Source organism: Schistocerca cancellata, chromosome 3 (genome assembly GCF_023864275.1).
Source record: "Schistocerca cancellata isolate TAMUIC-IGC-003103 chromosome 3, iqSchCanc2.1, whole genome shotgun sequence".
Taxonomy (NCBI): Eukaryota; Metazoa; Arthropoda; class Insecta; order Orthoptera; family Acrididae; genus Schistocerca; species Schistocerca cancellata.
This window is the reverse complement of record NC_064628.1, coordinates 315,921,445-315,946,460: the sequence shown is the minus strand read 5'-3', so window position 1 is coordinate 315,946,460 and position 25,016 is coordinate 315,921,445. Positions and strand designations below refer to the sequence as shown.

At 39.6% G+C, this 25,016-nt stretch overlaps 1 protein-coding gene across 1 annotated transcript in view; it reads left to right on the top strand.

Moving 5' to 3' along the window:
• LOC126176287 (dipeptidase 1-like) overlaps positions 1-25,016 on the top strand; it is a 338,246-nt gene that overhangs the window by 292,091 nt on the left and 21,139 nt on the right. Inside the window, exon 9 of the mRNA XM_049923437.1 lies at positions 12,612-12,750. Coding sequence (XP_049779394.1) covers positions 12,612-12,750 — 139 coding nt within the window. The remainder of the gene's footprint in view (positions 1-12,611; positions 12,751-25,016) is intronic.

Genomic DNA, 25,016 nt, shown 5'->3' with positions numbered 1-25,016 from the left:
TGTGTGTGTACTGATGTCAATGGTGAGATCTAAGAAGTTTATGGATTTGTTGCCAATTTCCATAGTGAACTGGATATTTTTATGTTGACCGTTTAGTCACTAGATTAAAACACCGACCAGGAAATAATACTTTGCTATCTGCACTATCCTCTAGGTACAATAACATCCCGTGCTCTCCTCGAAAACCATGGATCAATTAATATTGGGTAATCAACGTTATTCATTAAACTTACTTACTTTACTTTACTTTACACGATCAGGCCCAATTGAACGCGGCTGCTTTGCAGATTGCCTCCATTTAGCCTGTCTTCAGGTCCATTCTGCCATCCTTCCAGCAGTCCCACTCTCTGAAAGTCTTTGAATACGCTATCACTCCATCGAGTTCTAGGCCTTCGTAAGGGCCTTCTGCCGTTGGCTTGGTGTTGAGTATAGCTTTCGGCCATCGGTTCTCCTGCATTCGAGCAACATGCCCTGCCCTGTCGAGTCGTTGCGTGTACATTATAGCCAGAATGGTCGGCTCTTTGTAAATATCATACAACTCTGTATTGTGACGAATCCTCCATTTTCACTCTCATTATCGTAAACTGGTCCAAAAGTCATTATTTCGAATATAATCAGTCTGTTCAGATCGTCCTCTGTTGTACTCCACGTGGCACATCCATATAGTACTACTGGCTGTAGCAGTGTTTTGTAAATGTTTATTTTGTAATGTATTGACAAACTTCTGGAAATTGGAAATTTGTAGTAAGTTCCTACGGAATCAAACTGCTTACGTCACGGGTCCCTAGGCTTATATATCACTTAATCTAACTTAAACTAACTTACGCTTAGGACAACGACACACCCATGCCTAAGGAAGGACTCGAATCTGCGACCGGGGGAGTCTCGCAAACTGTGACAATGCGCCCTAGACCCCGCGGCTACAACGCGTGGCACATACTTCTGTTTTTGAGGCGAGCACGGAGGCCGTGGCAACAGCGAATACCTTCCTGTAGTCTTGCCTGTATTTCCATTTTACTGGATGGTTCATCTCTGAGTACTGCGCCCAGATGCTACAACTTCCTGACTTGACGATAAGCACCTTCAGTTGTCTGTAAGAGTGGAAGTGGTTCTTGAGTTTCGTTGAGTTTATAGTGTAGAACGGGTTCTTGTCACGATTGATTTGAAGTCCAGTTTTCCTCGCTGTCGTGTCCAGAATGTCAGCCATGTCCCCTAATTCCTATTGCGACCAAGATAGTAGCACTATATCATCGGCATATCTGAGATGCTTGATGTTCACATCCCTGGTCTGGATTCCTCTGAGTTCGTTAGATGACATCTCGCGCAGTACCTTGTCTAATACGAGATTGAAAAGAACAGGAGATAGTTCATCGCCCTGCCATAGCTCAGTTTTTATTTTGAATGCTTCAGTCACCTTACTTGCAATTTTTACCTTTTACCTTTATACCTCAGGCAGGCCTACGTGAGGCTTACTAATTTCTTGACAAAACCGAATTCTTCCAGACACCTCAGCATACTTTCCCGATAATGCAATTATATGCTTTTCTGAAGTCAACAATCAGCAAGTGTAGTTCTTGGACAATCTCCCACCTTGTTTCTATGATCTGGCTTAGGACAAAGATTCGGTTGATAGTAGATCTCCCGTGACAAAGTCCTCCTTGATATTATCCAATAATTGTGTCTGTCAACGGTTGGATTTGATCTAGAAGACATTTTGAGAAGATCTTATGACAAATATTGAGCAGAGCGATACCACGATAGTTCTCACATTCCATTCAGTCATACCTCTTGTGGATCGGACAGATTACTGCATTCCTCCAGTCCTCTGGAATGTTTTCAGTGTTCCAGATGTTCTCTATTAATCTTTGAATCCTTGCGATAAGATATTCACTCCCTTCCTGAATTATTTCACCGTCGATGCCATCTTCTGCTGGGTTTCTGGCTTTGTTAAGTCGTTTTATCTGGTTCCTCTACAGTTGGAGGTAGGCGTTTAGGGTCTGCTCTCAGTGGTATGGGAAGTTAAAGAGTGTCGTTGGGTCTTCACAATTTAACAAGTCACTGAAATATTCTTCCTGTCTCTTTCCAATGTGATATTCATTTGTCAGCGGGTCTCCTTTGGCATTTTTTATGAATTTCTCAATGGGTTTATAGGTTTTCCTCAGGTAGCTCACCTTTTTGTACCTGTTCTGCATCCTCCTTCCTTGGAAGTCTGCTTCTGCATCTGTAATAATCCCACTCACGAACTTCCTCTTTTCTCTCAGCAATCCCGCTTGTGTTTTCCTTCGGACTCTGTGGAATTCCTGCTCCTGCAGCCACTGTACCGACATTTCTAATTTCTTCCCATTGCTAATTTACATCTGAGTCCCCTGTTTCTGGCAGTACTGAAAAACAATTCCTGATCTTAACTTGAAGTTAATTCCTGGTTTCTTCCTGTTCCGCTTTTTCTATTTGTAAATATGGCATTTTCTTTAGTTTACGTCTTTGGTTTGTTTTTAGGGTGACTCTGAGTTGGACTACACCCAGCCTCACGGGAATTTCTAACATCCATAATCCAATTCCTGGCTTCTGCGTTAATAGCTATGTGGTCTACTTGGTTGACTGTTTTCCTGTCTGGGGTTACCCATGTTCCTTTGGGCATATGTGTACGTGGGAAGTTAGTGCTAGTGATAAACATGCCCTTGGAGTGAGTAGAACTAATTATCATGATTCCATTGTTGTTACTATTGTCATGCAGAGTATGTAGGCACATTATGGGAGTAAAACTGGTCTCCTATCAGATCTTGGCATTAAAATCGCCGATGAGAATTCTGCAGCTGTTTTTAGGTATGGAATCCATAAGATTTTCCAGCTCTTCATTGAATATATGCTTTACTTGATCATCACTTTCCTCTGTTGGTGGATGACAGTTCACAAAGGAAAGTTGGTGATTTTTCATTGATTAATTTAGAACTGATATTTCTGGGTTCACTACCGTATAATTCTTTACCATTGGTACTATGTCTTTGTTAAGGGTATACGGAATGACTTTTTCGATGAAAAATCGAGTTTTGGGTAAATGCATTTCCGAAAAATTTAGACTCTCCCGTTTAATACCATGTATAAAATATTTGGATGACGTGAATAGAACTACAGGGAGATTCAAAAAGAATACCACAACTTTAAAAATGTGTATTTAATGAAAGAAACATAATATAACCTTCTGTTATACATCATTACAAAGAGTATTTAAAAAGGTTTTTTTCACTCAAAAACAAGTTCAGAGATGTTCAATATGGCCCCCTCCAGACACTCGAGCAATATCAACCCAATACTCCAACTCGTTCCACACTCTCTGTAGCATATCAGGCGTAACAGGTTGGATAGCTGCTGTTATTTTGGTGGCTGGGAGAGGTGGCCGAAACACCATATCCTTAACATACCCCCATAAGAAAAAATCGCAGGGGGTAAGATCAGGGCTTCTTGGAGGCCAGTGATGAAGTGCTCTGTCACGGGCTGCGTGGCGGCCGATCCATCGCCTCGGGTAGCTGACGTTCAGGTAGTTACGGACAGATAAGTGCCAATGTGGTGGCGCTCCATCCTGCTGAAATATGAATTGTTGTGCTTCTTGTTCGAGCTGAGGGAACAGCCAATTCTCTAACATCTCCAGATACTCTAGTCCATTACTGGCCTCCAAGAAGCCCTGCTCTTACCCCCTGCGATTTTTTCTTATGGGGGTATGTTAAGGATATGGTGTTTCGGCCACCTCTCCCAGCCACCATTGATGATTTGAAACGAGAAATAACAGCAGCTATCCAAACTGTTACGCCTGATATGCTACAGAGAGTGTGGAACGAGTTGGAGTATGGGGTTGATATTGCTTGAGTGTCTGGAGGGGGCCATATTGAACATCTCTGAACTTGTTTTTGAGTGAAAGAAAACCTTTTTAAATACTCTTTGTAATGATGTATAACAGAAGGTTATATTATGTTTCTTTCATTAAATACACATTTTTTAAGCTGTGGTATTCTTTTTGAATCACCCTGTATTTTAAATAATTTTTTAAAATAATTTCGACACACGATGTTCCGCACCTTGTGTATGAGACGCGAAATATATCTGATATAGATAGCCTTGCCAGAGATATAATTGAGCACAAGAGAGTTAGCTTTTCTGTTGGCTACACTGCTAGACAGTTGACAATTGATTCTGCACCATTTGTATTGTTTCCTTTGTGTGTACATCCATGTCATTGTTGTGAAAGTCGTATGTGGATAAGTCATTGAGTTTTCTTTCCTTCAACATGCCAAGACCTAGTCTGAAGGTATTTAGAAAGCGTGTACATTGGCGCAAGAAAGTAAAGTGTACTAAAAATTCGTCTGATTCATCTTCATCAGTATCTGATGTCCCAGTAGCGACTAACCTCAACACTGGTTGTGATACATTGAGTGATGCTGCTGCCACTACACTGGAAAGTGCTTCAAGAAGAAAACTAGCTGGAATTGAAGAAGAATACAAGAAACTAAATGCTGGGACTACAAAATACGAGGTAATTAACGTCTCTTTATTATCAGACGTTTTGGAGAACAATGTGTGCTGCAAACAATGTGGAAAATGTGGTGTTTCGTTAAAAACAAACTTACATGTAGGACTTGCTTGTGAATTAGAGTTGATGTGCAGTTATTGCAAACACAGTGTTACTTTCTTCAATTCCTCACATGTTACTGCAGATACAGGTAAACTATACAATGTAAACATTAGACTGGTTTATGGATTATGGTCTATAGGAAAGGGCAGGGCTGCAGGTGCCATGTTGTGTGGTGTGATAAACCTCCCTCCTCCACCTTCAAAATTTAACAAACACATAACTGCAATAGGCTCTGCTGTAGAAGATGTGGCACAGGAAAACATGAAAGACACTGTTGAGGAAGCAGTTGTTGAAAATAATAATAGCAGAGACTTGTCCATAGCTTTTGATGGAAGCTGGCAGAAGAGAGGGCACACATCTCTGAATGGTGTAGTAACAGCTACAAGTGTGGACACTGGTAAGGTAGTTGATGTGGCAATACTTTCCAAGCATTGCAGATGCAAGGAGAAAATGAAATATAAACATGAAGAGGAGTGCATGGTAAATTACTATGGGTAAAGTGGTGGTATGGAAGTTGCTGGTGTAAGAAATATTTATCAACGCTCAGTAAAATGGTACAACGTTAGATACATAAATTATCTTGGAAATTGTGACTCAAAGGCTTTCAAAGAAATTGAGGAACTGAGACCTTATGGTAACGATGTGAAAATTTCCAAACTGGAGTGTGTTGGCCATGTTCAGAAAAGGATGGGATCAAGACTTCGACGGCTCAAGGCTAGCATGAAAGGCAAGAAATTGAGCAATGGAAAAACTTTAGATGGGAAAAATAGACTGACAGATGCTACACTAGATCATATTCAGAAGTGCTATGGTCTATCAATAAGACTGAATACAGCAGATGCAGAATTAATGAGAAGAACAGTCTGGGCTCCGTTTTTTCATACAGCTTCAAACAATGAGAATCCCCAACATGGGCTGTGTCCAAAAGGAGACGATAGTTGGTGCAAGTACAACAGAGGCAAGGTAACTAAGAAACAATACAATCACCCTCATCACCTGCTACCTGCCATAATGGATGAAATGAAACCAATATTCCGAAACCTCGCAGATATTAGTCTACTAAAGAAATTTTTTCATGGCCGGACTCTAAATCCAAATCAGTGTGTGAACAATGTTATATGGAATAGACTACCTAAATCTGTGTTTGTGGGTATAAACACACTTCACTTTGGAGTTTATGATGCTGTTTCATCATTCAATCAGGGCAATATAACAAAGTGCAAAGTTCAGCAGAAGTTGGGGCTCTGTGTGGGACTACCAACTGCCGCTGATATGCTTTGTTTGGACAAGGAACGGCTCAGGTCTTCAGATAATGCCATAAAAGTATATTCAAAGATGGCTAGACAGCATAGCAGAGCCATCAAGAGGAAGCTGTTGGACGATTCTGATGATACAAGCTACGGAGCAGGCTTGTACTAAAGTAAAAACTTTGAAGCTAATTTCCCGTAACTTTAGTTTATTTGTGTATAAGGTACATTTTCTCAGGGCCTATTTATAGTAGAAAGATGAAATTTTCTGTAGTTGTTTCTTAAGACCTTCTAACATATCTGAATTAAAATATATGTGGAATTATTTTTTATTAATGGATGTAAATTTTAAAATACTTGTTGAATGTATAACTTCTTTTAACATTTACAAAATATTAAATATCTGAAAAACTATACACTATTTTTTCAAAATTAATAATTCAGCATAAAAGCAGAACATATCTCTGCGTTCTGTGAAAAAATCAAGAGTAACGTCCAAATGACAAATGAGAAAATGTTCCTAACTTTTAGCTCAATTTAACATTGTAAGCATAGTGCGTTCCGTATACCCTTAACACAGAAACCAGTTCCAAAACTGCATTTGCCTGCTTCCCCACAGAATATTGTTTAATTTTCTACGTCTATTGTCCCTGTACCTTCCCATCGAACTGCCTGCAGGGCAACCACCATCATTTTCTACTTTTCCATTTCTTTAACTAAAGTTACTGCCGCCTCAGATTTGTGCATAGAGTTTACGTTCCATGTTGCAAATCGCTGTCCATTTCTATACTTAGTTCGTTACATTGGGTGTCTGTTCAGTATCCGAGGCTTCTCTCTAGCTTTCGTAACATGACTGGTCTGTATATTATTCATAAACCTGTCAAAAAGACTTTTGTTTTGTTGTATTTTAGTCGCACATTTACTTCTAAGATGTTTGAATCGTTAACTGCTTGGGACATTTTCATTTCCTTAACGAAAGTATTAATCTTGGTCGCACCCTAAATTTCCGGTGGCTACGTAAAGCTGTCCTAAAAAATTGTTTGAGAGTAAAATACGTAATTTATCTCCTTGTTTAAATGTCAGCTATACCTGGATATATTTACTAGTCCGATGAATAAAGACATATTTTGCTATTAGAACATAAAAATCTGGAATAAAACCATAGTCTAATGACAATATGCAGACTTGTAGACTATATGTTCATCATCAGATACGGCTCATGAACGTACACAACTGCAGTTCCACTATTTGTTTCCGGATGTGGTGATTGGATTTGCAGCAAAAGTGAAAAGTTAACCCAAAGATGCAGCATCTGAGAGGAGGAAATACATCAAACATTATAACTCTGGGATGTTGCCCACTCGTTGCTTATAGGGTGCCTAAAGGATGTTGGGTTCTCGGAATGCTTTACAACAGTTCAAACTAATAACATTAGTAATTTTATTTCTAGTAAGCAAATTGGCAATACTTAACTTTGATTACAGCAAATGTCGCTAGCGAGAGGCGACATGGAAATAGTAAAATACTTGCTACACATAAAGTCCAAGGAATCACTTGATAAGGGTCACGACAATCTGATAGCGTAGCACTGACGTCCGTTTCAGACTCAAACGATCTTAGCAGCCGAGGCAAGCGGGAGCGGCGGTTACATTCACTTCTTCCAGGTGTCGGTCTCAGTACGGCGCGGTCCAGTTCCGCGCACCATTGGCCGACCTTTTGTCACCGCCTTCTCTGGCCTTGCGTACTGCATCTTCGTTCCGGCGCTTGTGGTTACGCCAGAACAATAACCACCGAAACGAGAGCAATCTTATGATTTAAGTTTTAGTTGACGAAGAGATTTATGCTGTGATCACGCTCATATTGTGGAATATTGAGGGTAAGGGGGGGAGGGGGAAATAAGCAAAACACTTCCTACTAAGACAGAACCCATTCAATTCACTTGAAGAATTGAATCAAAGTTTATATCGAAAACCTAAATCTCAAAGGTCGGATGAGCATCTGAGCCGCCGTTCTTTCAACGAAGAGCCCTTTACCTCACCACAGTGCCACTTCGAACGACTATGACGTATATAACAATACCACAAGGGAAAGCGTCGTTTTCCTGTCATAAATAAAATCTAGTGTCTATATAATTTTTGAGTGATCCTTTATTAATCCAACATAGTATTTATGATTACATTTGGTTGACGAACTGCGGAATACTATGTATGTTTTCAAATGTAATTTGCGTATTAAACGTCTCATCCACACTCCTATTAGTCAGAACTTCGATCTTGTGCTTTCAGTCTTTACCTCCAGTAAGACTCGGATAACATATCAACAACCGAATCCCCTTTTCATCTTCATTTTTACCTTTGATTACATTACTGGCAGTATCTAACACTTCCGATGGAAGAGAAACTATGAAAGTTAGCAGTGAATGGTAGGCACATTCAGCACAATAAAAATGGTCATCTGGTGAACTCTAGTATGAGGGAGGCTGCATTTTGGGCACATTAATTTGAAATTTTAATTCCATTTTCCCTGAACACATCTTCTATGTGTTGCTGAAGTTATGAGAGGTGTAGTAACTGTTCAGCATTTGAATTTGCATTGCAGAATCTTTATCAGTCCTTTAGTTTTTGTTCCGTTAAAGAGTTTTGTATCCTCATACAGCTCATGTAACGCGATGGCTCCCAAACTACGTATTACTCTCAGTATAAAATGGTTCAAATGGCTCTGAGAACTATGGGACTGAACATCTATGGTCATCAGTCCCCTAGAACTTATAACTACTTAAACCTAACTAACCTAAAGACAACACACTCTCAGTATATTCCTATATCATTTTCCGTTACACTTCTCACCGAGAGGTACGTCATATTACATGTAATATACCTTCGTGTTGTGCTGTCTGGAGATATATGGAACATTCATTTCTAATTTTTTCTTAACAGTTTAATAATTTTAAAATGTGTTGACCCACAGTAGTTACGTTACGAGCATAAATGTTTTATTGCATTCACTCTGCATCCTTTAAACCATTTCTACTACGTTGTATTAAATGCGAGCAAATGAACACTCTTGTGCGTTTTTCAGTCGTTTGACCGTTAATGTTTTCTTAGGGTAACAGTGTTCTATATATAGATTCAGGTTTGTCGGTAGACTTTCTGAAACTGATCGATTACATTAGCTGATAACTCATCAAGACACTGATAAAGCACTTACCGTTGACGCCTCTCTATTAAGCGTATTTCTGGCATATTCGAGTACCATTTTCTCTTATTATTTGGTGTAAAGCGTAGTGATTGGTGTGTTATAATGTTCATTGTACACACACACATTTTATCCTCATTTCCTTTGAACATTTTTTCATGTAGGCTCTACCTTTTTACATCTTAACCGTCTCTTTGATTTCATGTCATCCTTGAATCTGTTATCCTGGTAGATCGTTCCTTTCTTTCGTGAAGAGGGGTACGTTCATGTCATAGCGGAGTCATATTTATAACATTTAGGTAACTAAACAGGGCAGTGTAATCTGTTTCATTCTTCGTGGTACGTATTTTGATTCCCTTGACAAGTTATCACAGAATATCTTCCACAGTATATTTAGTTAATAATGGAGGCATGAATATTAGCTACGCTTCTTCTGCAAATATTACTCTCTCTTATTTTAGCTATTTATTGCATTGTAGTGGATATTTGGACTACAGCTATGTATCCCATTCCGCTTTTCACATTTTCTTATCCCATAATTCTCCATCCATTATTTGAGTGTTAGTTGAAGTTAAGTATCAAGTAAACTAAAATCAGTAGAAAGTAATTAGTGCTGATATAGAGAAACGCTTGTGTTCCCAATGTAGTAGTAGCTCCTAATTAGTACCCTTAGCACAAAACTCATACCTGTTGTACTATCCCATGTGTACTGACATGAGCGTGAACTACGTGTTTCTTCAACGCATATTGTCAGCTGTGAGCTGTGTATGTAGAGGAAAAGATCGTTTGAAGACAGCTCTGAATTTGCTGTAGGTTTTATCTAACTTTTTGTTTTCGTGATGAAGAGGGTTAGTGTTATGCCGTAAATTGCAACATGTGTTATTTATAGATGAATGCACATGAGATAAACTTAGTTTTCAGTCATGAATATGGTGATTCATAGTAGAAAATTCACTAAGAGAAAATCACGACGTTGACTACAATGTACTGCTGCAAGTTTCCGATATTGTACGTGTACAATTTAAGAAAGTTCCTCCTGTAGTGAGCTGCAAAAATTCATTTTGAATTATTTGGACAACTCAAAGTTTAGAAATGGTGTGTCCAGTTTTCTAATACATTTTTTATCCCAAATCGTTGATAAAATAATTATTTTGATCTTCAGACTGGCAAGAAAGAGGCATTAAGGAACGTGGAGACCAGATGACTTGCACATTAGCTGTATCAGTAAATCTAAATGACGACCATGAGTTAAATGAATATGCACACATAAAAACGTGTCCAAGCGAGCAATTGAAGGGCATGCCGAAAACAGAAGCGCACAAATGTATATAAAAATTTATGACAGCAGAAAAGTATTTTCCAATTAAGTTGAAAACGAATTGAAGTAGCATCCTCTTATATCTCATGAGATGATGTTTGGTTTACTCATCACGAGTGTCAGAAAACTTGGATTCGACAAAGCACTATGAAACGATTTGCGTATAATTTTAATTCAGAGGACGGTTTTGCAGGTAAAAAGTGGGCTGAATGTTTCCATCCAAGATATATTACCGAATCCAAAGGAATAATGAAAACTGCAAAAAAACTTCAAGGTCTAACCAAGGAGACTGTGTTATGACGTGTAGTCCATGCAAATGAAAGATAACTAAAGCAAATGAGAAGAAATCCACAACTACAGCATCATATATGAGAAGGAAGTGATTTGAACACTCTTCGAGGAAGCCAACAAAGAACGTCACTCGTAAAGCAGAGGAGTAATATAGGAATAGTCGCGTGTACGATAGAATGGAAAAAATGTATATTCACGCAAAAGATACAGGGGTGTGTAAAGAACTGAAAGCGTTAAACTCTAGAGCCTCCAGTTGGTGATGAAAGAAATAACACATGAAACATTTCCTTGACTTTATACTAGTGCAGATCTTTAAGCTCACTGACATAGAGGGGATAGGGAAAATAATGTGAACACCTGTACTTACTTGGAAATGGCTTATTGATATGGGGTTGGAACCCCATTTTCCCATAATACAGCTGCAAGCCACCTTAGTATACTCGCATAAAATGATCGTATAGTCCCGAATGGAATTTTATTATACTCTTCTGTCAGAATCTCTTCTAATTACATTAGTCACGGGGGAGGCGGGAATCTGCTCCGCAGTCTGCGCTCCAATACCGGCCACAAGGGTTCGATAGTGTTCAAGTCTGGGGCTGCGCTGGCCACGGAAGACCCAGCAGTTGCATGCTCCTTATACCACGACTGTACTGCCTTGGCTGTGTTAATGGGTGCATTATCGTCCTGAAATATAGCTTAATTGTTGGGGCAGAACACGTGAATAATAGTACACCTGATCACTTAAAATATTCTCTTAATCTTTGGTCGTAACGGCCTTTGAGATAAAAGATGGTACCGGCAGAATACAATGATATGGCTGCCCAAGCCATTCCACCTCCATGCCTAGACACTGGAATCAAGCAATCAAGATTGTATGCTTCTTTTGGCATTCTCCAGACATAAACACGGCTCGATGTTGGAAATAACGAAAAAGTTGGTTTATCCGACCATATGGTGTGTTTCCACCGATCAGCCGTCCAGAATTTATGCTCCTGATACCATGTTTTACGCTTCTTTGCATCGGTTGTCCTCACTAATGGTTGCGATAGAGCAGCTCTTCCATGAATATTCTCTTTGCGGAGTTCTTGGCAGACAGTGTCAGTAAATACGGAGTCTCGAAGTTGGCTATTGACCTCTGCATTCACTTTAGCTGCCATAGTTTTGTGTTGTTTTGACACAATTCGTGTTAGCATAAGACGATCTCTGTCATTTAGTTTTGATTTACGATTAAATGATGATGTCTTTCCACGTTTTCTGTGGGCTGTCATGAATTTTGAAACAGTTGCTCTTGAAACATTCAATAAGTTGGCTGTCTTGGTTACTGATGCTCCAGCTAAATATGGCCCCACAATCTGCCCTCTATGGAACTCTCTTATGTCTTTCGTTGCATGTCGACCTCTGTCTCTGAATGCAAATACGAGGTATGCACTACTCGTAAACAACCTGCACTTATGCCTATATCATACTGAACACGCACAGTCGAGCGAAACTGAGGATGCCATTATTTAAATAATTTTGTAACCTACTGCTTGGGCTATGATAAATAAAATCTTAAAATTTGTACAATTTAGGCACTTTCCCGCTACATACAGAGATAAACAAAGGTTGGAAAGTATCAAACGAGAGGTGAGTCGTATATCAATAGCTGATTTTGTAAGTGAATTTTCAAGAAAATCTGCGTTACAGCTTCGGGTCGAGGACTAAAACACGATTTCATTATTCCTCGAATGATTTTTTTCTGAGAATCTTTATTTTTGAGAGCAACATAGTTTGTCAGAGTAACAATATTGAAGTGCATGTCTCCCCCTCTGTCTCAAATGCAGGGTGAAATTGGGGAATCTGCATTATTATTTAATTTTACTAATATTTATTGTGGTACACAATGAAGTGAATGAATCTGTGTAAATGGCATAACCGTGGATTTATTATCCTTCAGGACGCCGCGCGGCCTGGAAGACGTGTCCATGTATCCGGAGCTGTTCACGGAGCTCCTGAGGCACGGGCACTGGCCGGAGGAGGATCTGAAAAAGGTGGCTGGCCTCAACCTTCTCAGGGTCTTCAGGGAGGTTGAGAAGGTAACTTACCCATATATGGGTATGTTTTGATGTAAAACACTCGTGAACAACTTATTCACAACACTTTACCTTCCGATTCCTAATGTTATATCACGCAGAACTGACGAATTGTATTAAGGAAGCAACACCCTTGCAAGCACAAACACTTCACAGTAACTGTTCCTCTAGCTCTTGCACACTCATATTTGATATTTATATCACGTGTTTATGTGAAACTCTAGTACAGTGTTAAGCTTGCTGAAAATGTAGTTTGGTCGGATAATTCGGTCAGATTACTTGACAATTCGAGCAGTAGGCTGAATTGTTCGAACATAAATAAAATTAAAAGTAACCATTGACATTTATACGTTAAACCGACAATCACAGGAACATATGTATATGCACTGAATATTCATGATTACACAATACTCGGTTAGTCATAATTAACGTTATACAAATATTTAAACTCAGAAGTGATATGAACAATATGATTAAAATCAATGATTCAGATAGTCAGTAATTACAAAATAACGAGAATATAACCTATTTCGTACTTATCGTTGTTCTGAATGGTAACACATCTTCAGACTCGGAACACGATATGAAACAGTTCTTTTAATCAATACCCACCGCTATTCAGACAGACGTAAAACGAAAGGGGGCAATTAGCAAATGTATTAGAGAAGAATAACATTAATACTGACACTATGAGTAAACGTGCTAACTAAGATCTGAAAATATTTTTATGAAAACAGCTGAGGTCAACCATGACTTAGAGAAGTATAGTACCAGACAGTTACACTTTTCCAAATTTAGGTCAGATTTGTGGCTGCTCTTTGGAGACGACTTTAGCACTCTTTTCACGAATGGGTTCTCCCTTACATCCGAGAGTGGTGTGCTGAAAGCGCTGTAACTGAAAGTAAAACATTAGGTTGGGGATATACCGCCAGACGTTTAGAAAGGAGAGTTCCTTGACTTGCTCTTGAAGTTTCGCGCTATAGACAGTAAATATAAATAGAAACGTAAGCATGAACGAGTCTGATTCCACCAGATCGCTATCTTGCCTTTCGTTTAAACAACTTAGTTCACTGGTGCCGTCTTTGTCCTATTCGGCGTTCAGGCCATCTGCGGGAATATCTACCAGATATTCAACGTGTTACGTTGGTACGTTTCATTGACATATTCCCTGAGGCACTTAGCTTTCTGGAGTTTCGTTGCTCGTTGTGATCTACAATATTTGACCAACAGTTTACCATTGCGCAGTCTCTTAACAGATTTTAAAGTGCAGGCAATGCCTTCCAAATGCCTTTTGAATGCAGAGAGGTGAAATCTTCTCATGGTATCCTCTTTCCTCTTAACTAATAGAAACGCCTTTTGACCAGTATATTTTTTGTTACTCCTAACTGAATTACTGTAAAGTAGCCCCAAGTCAGGAAGACTGGCTACATGAGCTCCCTTGTTTGACCTACCACCAGTACACGAAATCCGCTGGGAGTCGATGGTTTTCGGCTCGAGCGTTCCATCTCGGTTCCTTGCGCAGCTAGGGATGTTAGGGTCCACCCAGCTAGAACTCCATTTTTCTGGATAAACCTTATACAATTGAAATGTGGCGGTTTCACCAGAGGTTACCAGCTAACGACATTTTTCTCATCGGTGCACAGCACACCATGATAGTGAATATTTTCTAATAGAAGTTTTTAACATTTTCGCGACCCAGGATCTTAACCCAAGATCCCCAGTCCCTGAGACTCACAACTGTCCATTGATGCGCCGTTGGGTGATCACTGAAACATGTCAAGGGCTAACTATTACAGAGAACTGGTGGTGTTTTATGAGACCCCAACCCAGAAAACCTGGTTTCGCAAAGACTGTATCCAGTAAAGTAATGATGAGCTCCGTGAGGGACCCGCCGTTTAGCACAACATGGGGAGCACGTGTAGCTTATCGGATGCTCCGAAAACATCGAGAATTCCCCCACAGAAGAAAAGTTGCAGATAGTAAGATTACCTACAAGGTCAGTGCGGTGGAGATGAACTGTGGCGAAGAAGTGCAGCGAAAGTTTAAGGGGAACCCAGTGAAGGAGCAAGGGGTGATCCCCTTACGTGGACAGATTTTCGTTGAGTACTAAGTGATCTGAGATCAATTAAATCTGCAGGAATCGGCTACATACTTCAACAATTAGTGACGTGTAGTTTCCAGAGTCCCTCCTTTTATGGTCATAAATCTATGAAATAGGTGATTAACATCCAGATTACGACAAGAGCATTAGAATCACATTACCAAAAAGGCACAGAAGAAAAATGTGCAAACTACCAGTTGATTATTTTCGTAAATCATGTTTATAAACTGCTGTACAGAAATATATTCCACTCTAAGCGTAATGAGGATAAAGAATGACTTGGCTGGTCTTAACATCAGTAAATAAGGGCGGTTACCCAATTTTATAAATTAATTAAAGCTTACCATCGCATTGATTTAAACAAAGAGAAAATAAAATTCAATACTAAGACCGTGGAACAAATATGACCATATTCATGACCATGACTTGAAATGAGCACTAAAAATGTCGAAACTAGTAAATATCTATAGGTAAGACATCAGCGTCTCGCTGAATATGGAAACTGTGAACGAGATCCTATGTAGTAAGAAACATGAGGCAAAATGGTCGAAACAATGAATGAATGAGGGATGGATTGGAACGGGATAAGATGGGCTTGTGTTATGAAATCTATCACTTGTTGACATGGGAATGAGGAAAAAGTTCAGTAGTTTGTACGGAACACTAAGTTCTGGCTGTGTAACACTGGGTATCACTACTTCAAGAAAGAAAGTGGAAACATGATACCACTTGAAATTAAAAATTCAGTTCACAGGGAAAATAGTAAGTAAAAAATACTAGTACGAATAGATAGGAGAGAAAGCCTATGGAACTCCGTGAGCAATTACATAGTTCAACGAATATACTAAATCAGCCTCAGATGCAGAAAGCAGGGTTCCATCTACATTTGAGAGTTGTAATAACTATGACTTTACTAACGAAGTACGAACTCCTAGATGTATTATTTATTTCTGGTAGTGGGATAACTGTGAACTACTTGTGACTTGCCTGTGACGACTTCGGCTTACACTTTCTGAAGGCAGAAGAGTGAACCGCTGAAATAATGTACCAAGCACTGTGTGAGTTCGTCTCCATACCGCTCGAGTGGCGAGTCTTTACAAATACGATACTTGATTAATTTTCTTCTAGGTTAATAAATGAATTTGAAAGGTGTAATGCAAGTAATTCATCTGCATACCAGGTGTTCATCAGTATCACAGCTGTTAATTGTCGTTATAACGCTGAAAGCCCAAAATAAGTTGCCCCAAAATTTTCCCAAAGCCATAATAGTTTACTGATGGAAGAGATCAAAGTCAGTTGATGGTTAATGTCAATTTTTTGAAGAAGGAACATGTCTTGTACTTAGATCAAAGAAGATAGTTACTTCACTTTAGTATGGATAGAAGCTACATGCACTCCGTCTTAAGGCCACAAGTGGCCTACCGGGACCATCCGATCGCGTGTCATCCTCAGTGGAGGATGAGGATAGGAGGGGAGTGGGCTCAGCACACCGCTCTCCTGGTCGTTTGATGGTATTCTTGACCGAGGCCGCTACTAATCGGTCGAGTAGCTCCTCATTTGCCATCACGAGGCTGAGTGCACCCAGAAAAATGGCAACAGCGCAGGGAGGCCTGTATGGTCACCCATCCAAGTGCCGACCACGCCCGACAGCGCTTAACTTTGGTGATCTCACGCGAACCGGTGTATAAACTGCGGCAAGGCCATTGCCTATAGAAGCTACATGTGCTAACGGAAATATACAATTAATTGATTCCTTTTACCTTACCTCCAAGGAACCTAATGTATTTCCTGAAACTCTGAAGGAAAGTTTTATGTATGGGTATTTAGTTTGTCGAGTTTACAGCTTAAATTCGGTGGTGCAAGTATATTGTCATACATCATCAATGTGTTGAACAGTAAATTATAAAAGTTCTGACAGCTTATAAAACTTCTCAGTGCTTGTAATCTGGACCAAACAGAGAGCATCATAATAGTAAATAAATTAGTTACTTAAAGTTCTAATAAATATATAATATATATATATTGTTGAAGCATTATGATGTACCTCGAAGGTTATGGCCTACTGACACAGAAACAACGTTTATCCAGAAAATATCGTTCTTCTGGAGAAAAGTTTCCATTTGCGTGAAGTAATGACTTTTGCTGACAGATGGCCTCTATTTCATTGTGTAAGTCTTAACTTCCAGAAGGCATTTGACCATCCACATAATCAATTTATCTGTGTCCTAAGAAGCTTCGAGCGTGAACGATATGATTCACTAAAATGCATGCCAAGCATCTCTCACAAAGCTCCACAAAAAAATTCTCTGTAATCTCACAAAGCTCTCTCAAGAATACAACAGCATATCTGTACAAAATTATCCTAAATGTTAGGTTTAAAAAATTCTTTCTCAGTTTCTAGTTTTGAAAATGTTCATTTAAACAGCAAGTCACACAGGTCAGCTACTGTGCAAGCCGATGAAAGAAAAGCAGAAATAATTTCATTAAAATAAGACATTATTTTCTTACATGTTTAAAAATAGTAGTTCAAACCATGTTATAAAAAAGACACATTGAAACGGTTAATGTCATAAAAACATAATTCGATGACATTAGATGGAGAATAATGTCATACACAGAAACAGCAATGAAAATGTAGAAAAACAAATCATAAAAGTGAATAACATCATGAAATCCACCACCTCAATAAAACACGATGACATAATGGGTGTTGAATGTGTGTTACATGAGAGACATCGTCAGTGTCATAGAATTAAGAAGGTGAGAATGAGTATTACTTGAAAATACTGAGACTCATCACAAAAACCAACACGTCTCACAAAAAAAACTGCTAATACAACAGAACACATCAAAAACAAGAAGGAAAGTTGGAAAAAACATATTTGAGTGCAAACTTTGTAGAAGAACTGGTAGGAGAAGTTATAAAACAGGTAATCAAGGACAGCAAATCCCACATAAATTCTAAAACAAAAACAGCGGAACAAAACAAATCCAGAAATCTAAACAAATAACTATAAGAACATAAATGGAGGATCAGCAAATAATTTCTGCTTTTCTGTCAGCTTTTTGGGTGAGGATAAAGGGAGCACCCTGATATTTAATAGTGTTTTTGTTGTTGTGGTCTTCAGTCCAGAGACTGGTTTGATGCAGCTCTCCATGCCACTCTATCCTGTGCAAGCTTGTTCATCTCCCAGTACCTACAGCAACCTACATCCTTCTGAATCTGTTTAGTGCATTCATCTCTTGGTCTCCACCTACGATTTTTACCCTTTGCGCTACCCTCCAATACTAAATTGGTGATCCCTCGATGCCTCAGAATATGCCCTACCAACCGACCCCTTCTTCTAGCGAAGTTGTGTGGCAAACTTCTCTTCTCTCTAATTCTAATCAATACCTCTTCATTATTTTTGTGATTTACCCATCTAACCTTCAGCATTCTTCTGTGGCACCACATTTCGAAAGATTCTATTCTCTTTTTGTCTAAATTATTTATCGTTCACGTTTCAAATGGCTACACTCGATACAAATACTTTCAGAAACGACTTCCTTACACTTAAATCTATACTCGATGTTATCAAATTTATTTACTAGCGAAACTGTACAAATCAGCAACAGAATAGAATCCACAGAAAGGAACAGCCATCAATTAATCAGTTATTCCACCTCAAGGAACCAAAGAAAAATAAGAAGCTTCAAATAAACCCTTAGAATTATCACCACCAAATATCAAGCAAAATATATGGCTGAAAGAATCTCAAAGCATCCTACCTAAACAGGTTACCAAAAGTAACTATCACTACTGTCTAATTAGACCGCTAATCAACTTAAAAACTGCACTATCATACCACTTAGCTAGGCACACTCTTGCAGTAAGACAGATATTGCACCGCATGAATCTACAAAACAGTAATCAACTGTTAAAAACATAATTATACCACCAACAGAAAATGGTAAAACTTTAAATATCACATCTGTGTATACGATTGTAGCAGTAGGGGAAATTATCAGCATCATTAAAGAGCTACAGCAGATACAAGGGAACACAGAAAATACACACATAGGCGAAACTGAAGCCATCCTAAAGATTATAAGTGAACAGAACTAATTCTGTCTACAAAACAAGACCTACCAGTAGACTCACTGATCTGTGTTCTGCTTGCGAACATACTCCCAAATCTCAGTGAAAACGATATATTAAATGAAATCATCATCCAGTAGAATGCAAGGCTGTATATTAATATCTTTATATGGAAGACATCATTTGCTTGACAGATGAAAGAGACATGCTGATAAAAAAGCTACACAGTGATATCAGCACACCTCAGCCTAAAATTATATTCATCATTGAGACAGAAGCAGACATGAAACTTAATTTCTTAGACACAACAGTACACTGAATCAGCAACAAACATAAGTTTGGAATATTCAGCAAATTGACAGTCACAGGTATAACTGTCCACAACCTTTCAGATCACCCACAGATTCACATGTCATGTGCACGTGCTACAGAGACGTAAAGCCCAACATGACAAACTCAGCTCCATGCCACAGACTCACCAATCTCATACACATGCTACACAGACTTAAAAAAACTCAACTGAACACAGTACACATGATAGCCAGAGAAAATGGATACAACACACAACTAATAAAGACTAAACACAAAATATGATAGCAAATTAAAACAGGACAACAACATGAATAAATTATTGGCTACAACAAAGATCCAGGAACGCAAATACAGGGAATCGGGAACAGATATTGAAACACAGCATTCACATACTAATAAACGGCAACAAAAATGTCCACAGAGGGGGGTCATGCTGAATAAACAATTAACACTGTACTGAAAAATCTGGGCACTTAGAACGCCTCTGCAAACAAATGTTTCGAAGGTGGGATTATTAGGTGAGATTTGCAATTCATGCCAATTAGTCTACGTAGGTCAAACACGAGGAAATTTTAAAAGTGAAGTTCTGAAAACCTCAGAGTCTCAAAGTATGGCAGTACATATCTCGTACAGGAAAACCACCAAGCAAACAACTTTCAGACTTATATAGAGAAAGCGATAGTCTCTATCAAAGTCTCGCAATGAGGTGAACTACCACATGCAAAAAATACCATGATACATGAAAATAAAGTTTTGAATGAAAACACACCACTGTGCAAAAGACACTGTTTGCAGCACTTAATGAATTATACACTTACTCCCCAATGCAACAAGTAGTAATAAAACACTCTAAAATATCCAGACGTGTCTGTTACTCAAACCATCGTTCCCCTATTTCCAGCTCTCTCTCTCTTTATCTCTCTCTCTCTCACACTAACTATCACACAGTCTCTCATTTTACACACATGCAAAAAGACACACACACACACACACACACACACACACACACACACACACACACACATCATGTAAGTCCCCCCCCCCCCCCCCATCCCAGCAGAAAAAGCAAAATTACCGCCAAGAAACAATCAAAATTAGCGTCTCACTGAACACAAGGAAATCAATTAACAAATGCCCATCAATGACTCTTTGATCAAATCCTTGTTTTGTGAAAAAGGAACATGAGGAAGAAAGAGGTAAGAGTGCAGGACACAAGAAAAGTTGTGAAAAAAGCGTACACAATTGAAGTGGAGAGAGATATCCGCCAGAGATTCGCAACAGGCTGAAAAATATAAGGACAAAAAATGGTTCAAATGGCTCTGAGCACTATGGGACTCAACTGCTGTGGTCCCCTAGAACTTAGAACTACTTAAACCATATAAGGACAGTGACATATACAAAACACTACCCACAAATACGTTTTTCGATAACAAACATATTTCGCCGTGAATTCTTTCTGATGACGCGCTGTCATAAGCGTTAAAGGGGAAATAAACCAACCGATAAAAATCAATTTTCACTAGCAATTTTATTCTCAGATGTTCAATCCAATCAAACTAAACAAAATGCTCAAGCTATACTTTTTTGTCCTAAAATAAGTAAATGACTGAGTACTTTGTATTACATTGAACAGAAATAAGTTTGGCTCATAAAAGATGACACATACGCGACAAAAAGCGTCTGAGCAACCACAGAAAAAAGTACTACTTTTTGCTTTAGGCAATGTTTAAATAATCGAATTTCGTGTCATTGGTTTCGTACCATCCTTTAAGAGAGGTCTTAATACAATGTAATTGACGCTAACTCAGCTAGTGAAACAGTTGGCATACATATCTTTCCCCATGGAGTGTGATAGGCCTCGCACTATTCCTGACCTGTTTATATAATATGACCATCTGTCTAAGATGGTTTCCAGTATCTTCGTTGCTTACACTCTAGTGAAGTCAACAGAATGTCTGAATTAGATAACAATTTCAAGAGATATGAGCAGTGCGAACGTTGGCAACAGAATCCGAAGACTAGAAAGTGTGAGGTCATCGACGAAATGACAGAGTTTCGTGTAGTTTCAGTTATATGATGAATGACACAAATACCTATAGAGTTTGTCGATCCTACCGATGATCTGCGGATTATCGTTTGAAACACACTGAATCGAAACAATGACATACAAAATATTCTAGGACAAATCTAAAAAACACTGTGCTGTTGACAAAAAAATTAGCAAGTGCTTAATTCTACTGAAAAGTTGCTTACACTACGCATACCTGCCCTGTTCCAAAGTGTTCTTCTTTCATATATTTTTTTTCTTTTCACCGATATCGACTGGTGTGTCTTCTATTTAGTTAGTACAGTGCCTTTTCCTCAATACTACGTAGTTTATCTTACTTAAATACTGACATAAATTGCTGAAAGGCTAATGATTTGTTACTATCAACAGTTCATTAATACTTCTACGCCGATAGTTTCGTCAGATAGCAGTAGTAGTCAACGTTCCCAGAAATAGGAGCTCATGAGAAGGTTAACTCCTGGCATAGACTGCCGCAACCACTGGCTAATAATTATTTATGTGAGCCTGATAATGATTATTAGTCCAGACCCGTTTAGCTCCTAACTAATTTACACTCCTGGAAATTGAAATAAGAACACCGTGAATTCATTGTCCCAGGAAGGGGAAACTTTATTGACACATTCCTGGGGTCCGATACATCACATGATCACACTAACAGAACCACAGACACATAGACACAGGCAACAGAGCATGCACAATGTCGGCACTAGTACAGTGTATATCTACCTTTCGCAGCAATGCAGGCTGCTATTCTCCCATGGAGACGATCGTAGAGATGCTGGATGTAGTCCTGTGGAACGGCTTGCTATGCCATTTCCACCTGGCGCCTCAGTTGGACCAGCGTTCGTGCTGGACGTGCAGACCGCGTGAGACGACGCTTCATCCAGTCCCAAACATGCTCAATGGGGGACAGATCCGGAGATCTTGCTGGCCAGGGTAGTTGACTTACACCTTCTAGAGCACGTTGGGTGGCACGGGATACATGCGGACGTGCATTGTCCTGTTGGAACAGCAAGTTCCCTTGCCGGTCTAGGAATGGTAGAACGATAGGTTCGATGACGGTTTGGATGTACCGTGCACTATTCAGTGTCCCCTCGACGATCACGAGTGGTGTACAGCCAGTGTAGGAGATCGCTCCCCACACCATGATGCCGGGTGTTGGCTCTGTGTGCCTCGGTCGTATGCAGTCCTGATTGTGGCGCTCACCTGCACGGCGCCAAACACGCATACGACCATCATTGGCACCAAGGCAGAAGCGACTCTCATCGCTGAAGACGACACGTCTCCATTCGTCCCTCCATTCACGCCTGTCGCGACACCACTGGAGACGGGCTGCACGATGTTGGGGCGTGAGCGGAAGACGGCCTAACGGTGTGCGGGACCGTAGCCCAGCTTCATGGAGACGGTTGCGAATGGTCCTCGCCGATACCCCAGGAGCAACAGTGTCCCTAATTTGCTGGGAAGTGGCGGTGCGGTCCCCTACGGCACTGCGTGGGATCCTACGGTCTTGGCGTGCATCTGTGCGTCGCTGCGGTCCGGTCCCAGGTCGACGGGCAGGTGCACCTTCCGCCGACCACTGGCGACAACATCGATGTACTGTGGAGACCTCACGCCCCACGTGTTGAGCAATTCGGCGGTACGTCCAACCGGCCTCCCACATGCCCACTATACGCCCTCGCTCAAAGTCCGTCAACTGCACATACGGTTCACGTCCACGCTGTCGCGGCATGCTACCAGTGTTAAAGACTGCGATGGAGCTCCGTATGCCACGGCAAACTGGCTGACACTGACGGCGGCGGTGCATAAATGCTGCGCAGCTAGCGCCATTCGACGGCCAACACCGCGGTTCCTGGTGTGTCCGCTGTGCCGTGCGTGTGATCATTGCTTGTACAGCCCTGTCGCAGTGTCCGGAGCAAGTATGGTGGGTCTGACACACCGGTGTCAATGTGTTCTTTTTTCCATTTCCAGGACTGTATATGTAAACGGCACAGAAACGAACTTTACAGTAAAAAGTAATGTTCTCACTGATTCCCTCAGCATACGGCATGGGAGATTTTTATGTAATCTGATATAAGGTGTTCTTATTACTTTCGTTCTAATCAGTAATTTCTTTCCTTCTATTACTCTACTCTGTAGACGATTTTTTCGAAATGTACATCGGGCCTATTTATTTTACATATGTATATCAGTTTTCTTTCAATATCTATGCTTAAAAGCACTCTTTCACTAACCATTCTGTCTGTCAGGTTCACTTTTAGCCATTTGTTCTGCAACTGCATTTCAGAATTGTCCAATAATTTTTCTTTCCTTTATTTGTTTTTTTTTTCTTCTTTGGCTGTTACGTTAGGATGCCACATGATATTGTATTCCTGACTAAGCACTTAGTGAATAACTTCCATAGTTCTATGAGATTCACCTTGTCCAAAGAATTTTCTCCCACAGATAATCTTTTTGCTATACCCTCCACTCAACTTATATTTTCTTTCACCGAACTACCTAGGTGCTTAAAGCTTTCACATGTTCCAAAGTTTTCAACTGTTTGGTCCGTACTGCACTTAACCTCATTTAATAATCCCGTAAGTAAAATGCAGACCTTCCTCAACTATAACACCTCCATCCTTATTGTAATATCTTTTCTCCTCCTGCTGAGTTTCCTTGCGCTCTTTCTAATAAGTTTTGTCGTTCCTTAGCACATGTGCTGAAATTATTGATTAAAAACAATGTCTTGACCTAACAACTCTTTCTGTGCGCGTCTCAATCGTTTACTCACCGCCAAACTGTACTACCACTTTTATTTTGTGTACATTTCCTTTACAAGTATACATTTCCTTTACCAGTCGGCTATACTTCCAAACGTACAGTAACATGTTTTGTCTGCAGGAGGATACTGCAGTTAGTTCCCTCAAACTCCTCATAAATAACAACGAAGCAGACGTAAATCTCTCTGCTAACTTACACCATTCTTAGTTTTATTATTGTCAAAGGTAAAATAGCATAACGATTTCTTTTCCTTTCCTGAACTGATCCTCCAGCTTTCCCTTAACATATGTTTCTCACCAAAACGCTGCAGTCGGTCTTTTTAAAGTAGCATTTGAAAGTAAGTGGAGCCCGATTCCTTTAATAATGTGACTACATACGTTTTAACTAAATTTTCTGGCCGAATGTTCCTACCTTATGTTCTAGATTACAACTAATGTTGTGTTATCTCGTAGTAGGTCAGTAACTATCAGAGTTACGATAACGAATATATGATATGAATATTTAATGTGTGTTGCACATGCAAAAGAAAAACTAAATCCTAACAACTACTAGTGAAATAAGTTACCCTAAATATTCAATGAGTATGATCGTCGTTTTAAAGCTGAGCCACTTGTATGTGTGTGTCTTTTTTAGGTATTACAGTCACAATTATCATTTTTCTCTGTGAAACTATCCAGTGATATGATACTACAAAATCTGAATGTGGAAGTTAGTCATAATAAGTGTAACAGATAACCCCTATGATTGCTAATGAAAGTAAGAATAATATAATAATAATAATGAATGACACTAGTATAACAGTAATACCAACAGTGGTAGTAGAATGAGCAGTATCTGGAGGGAAGAAGATATGTCCTTTAACCTATTGCTCAGGTGCTGAAATGCCCGGAATGGAATGTGGGTGAATGGGTGTGGCTGATGGGAAAAGAAATGAAGAAGACCAACAGTTT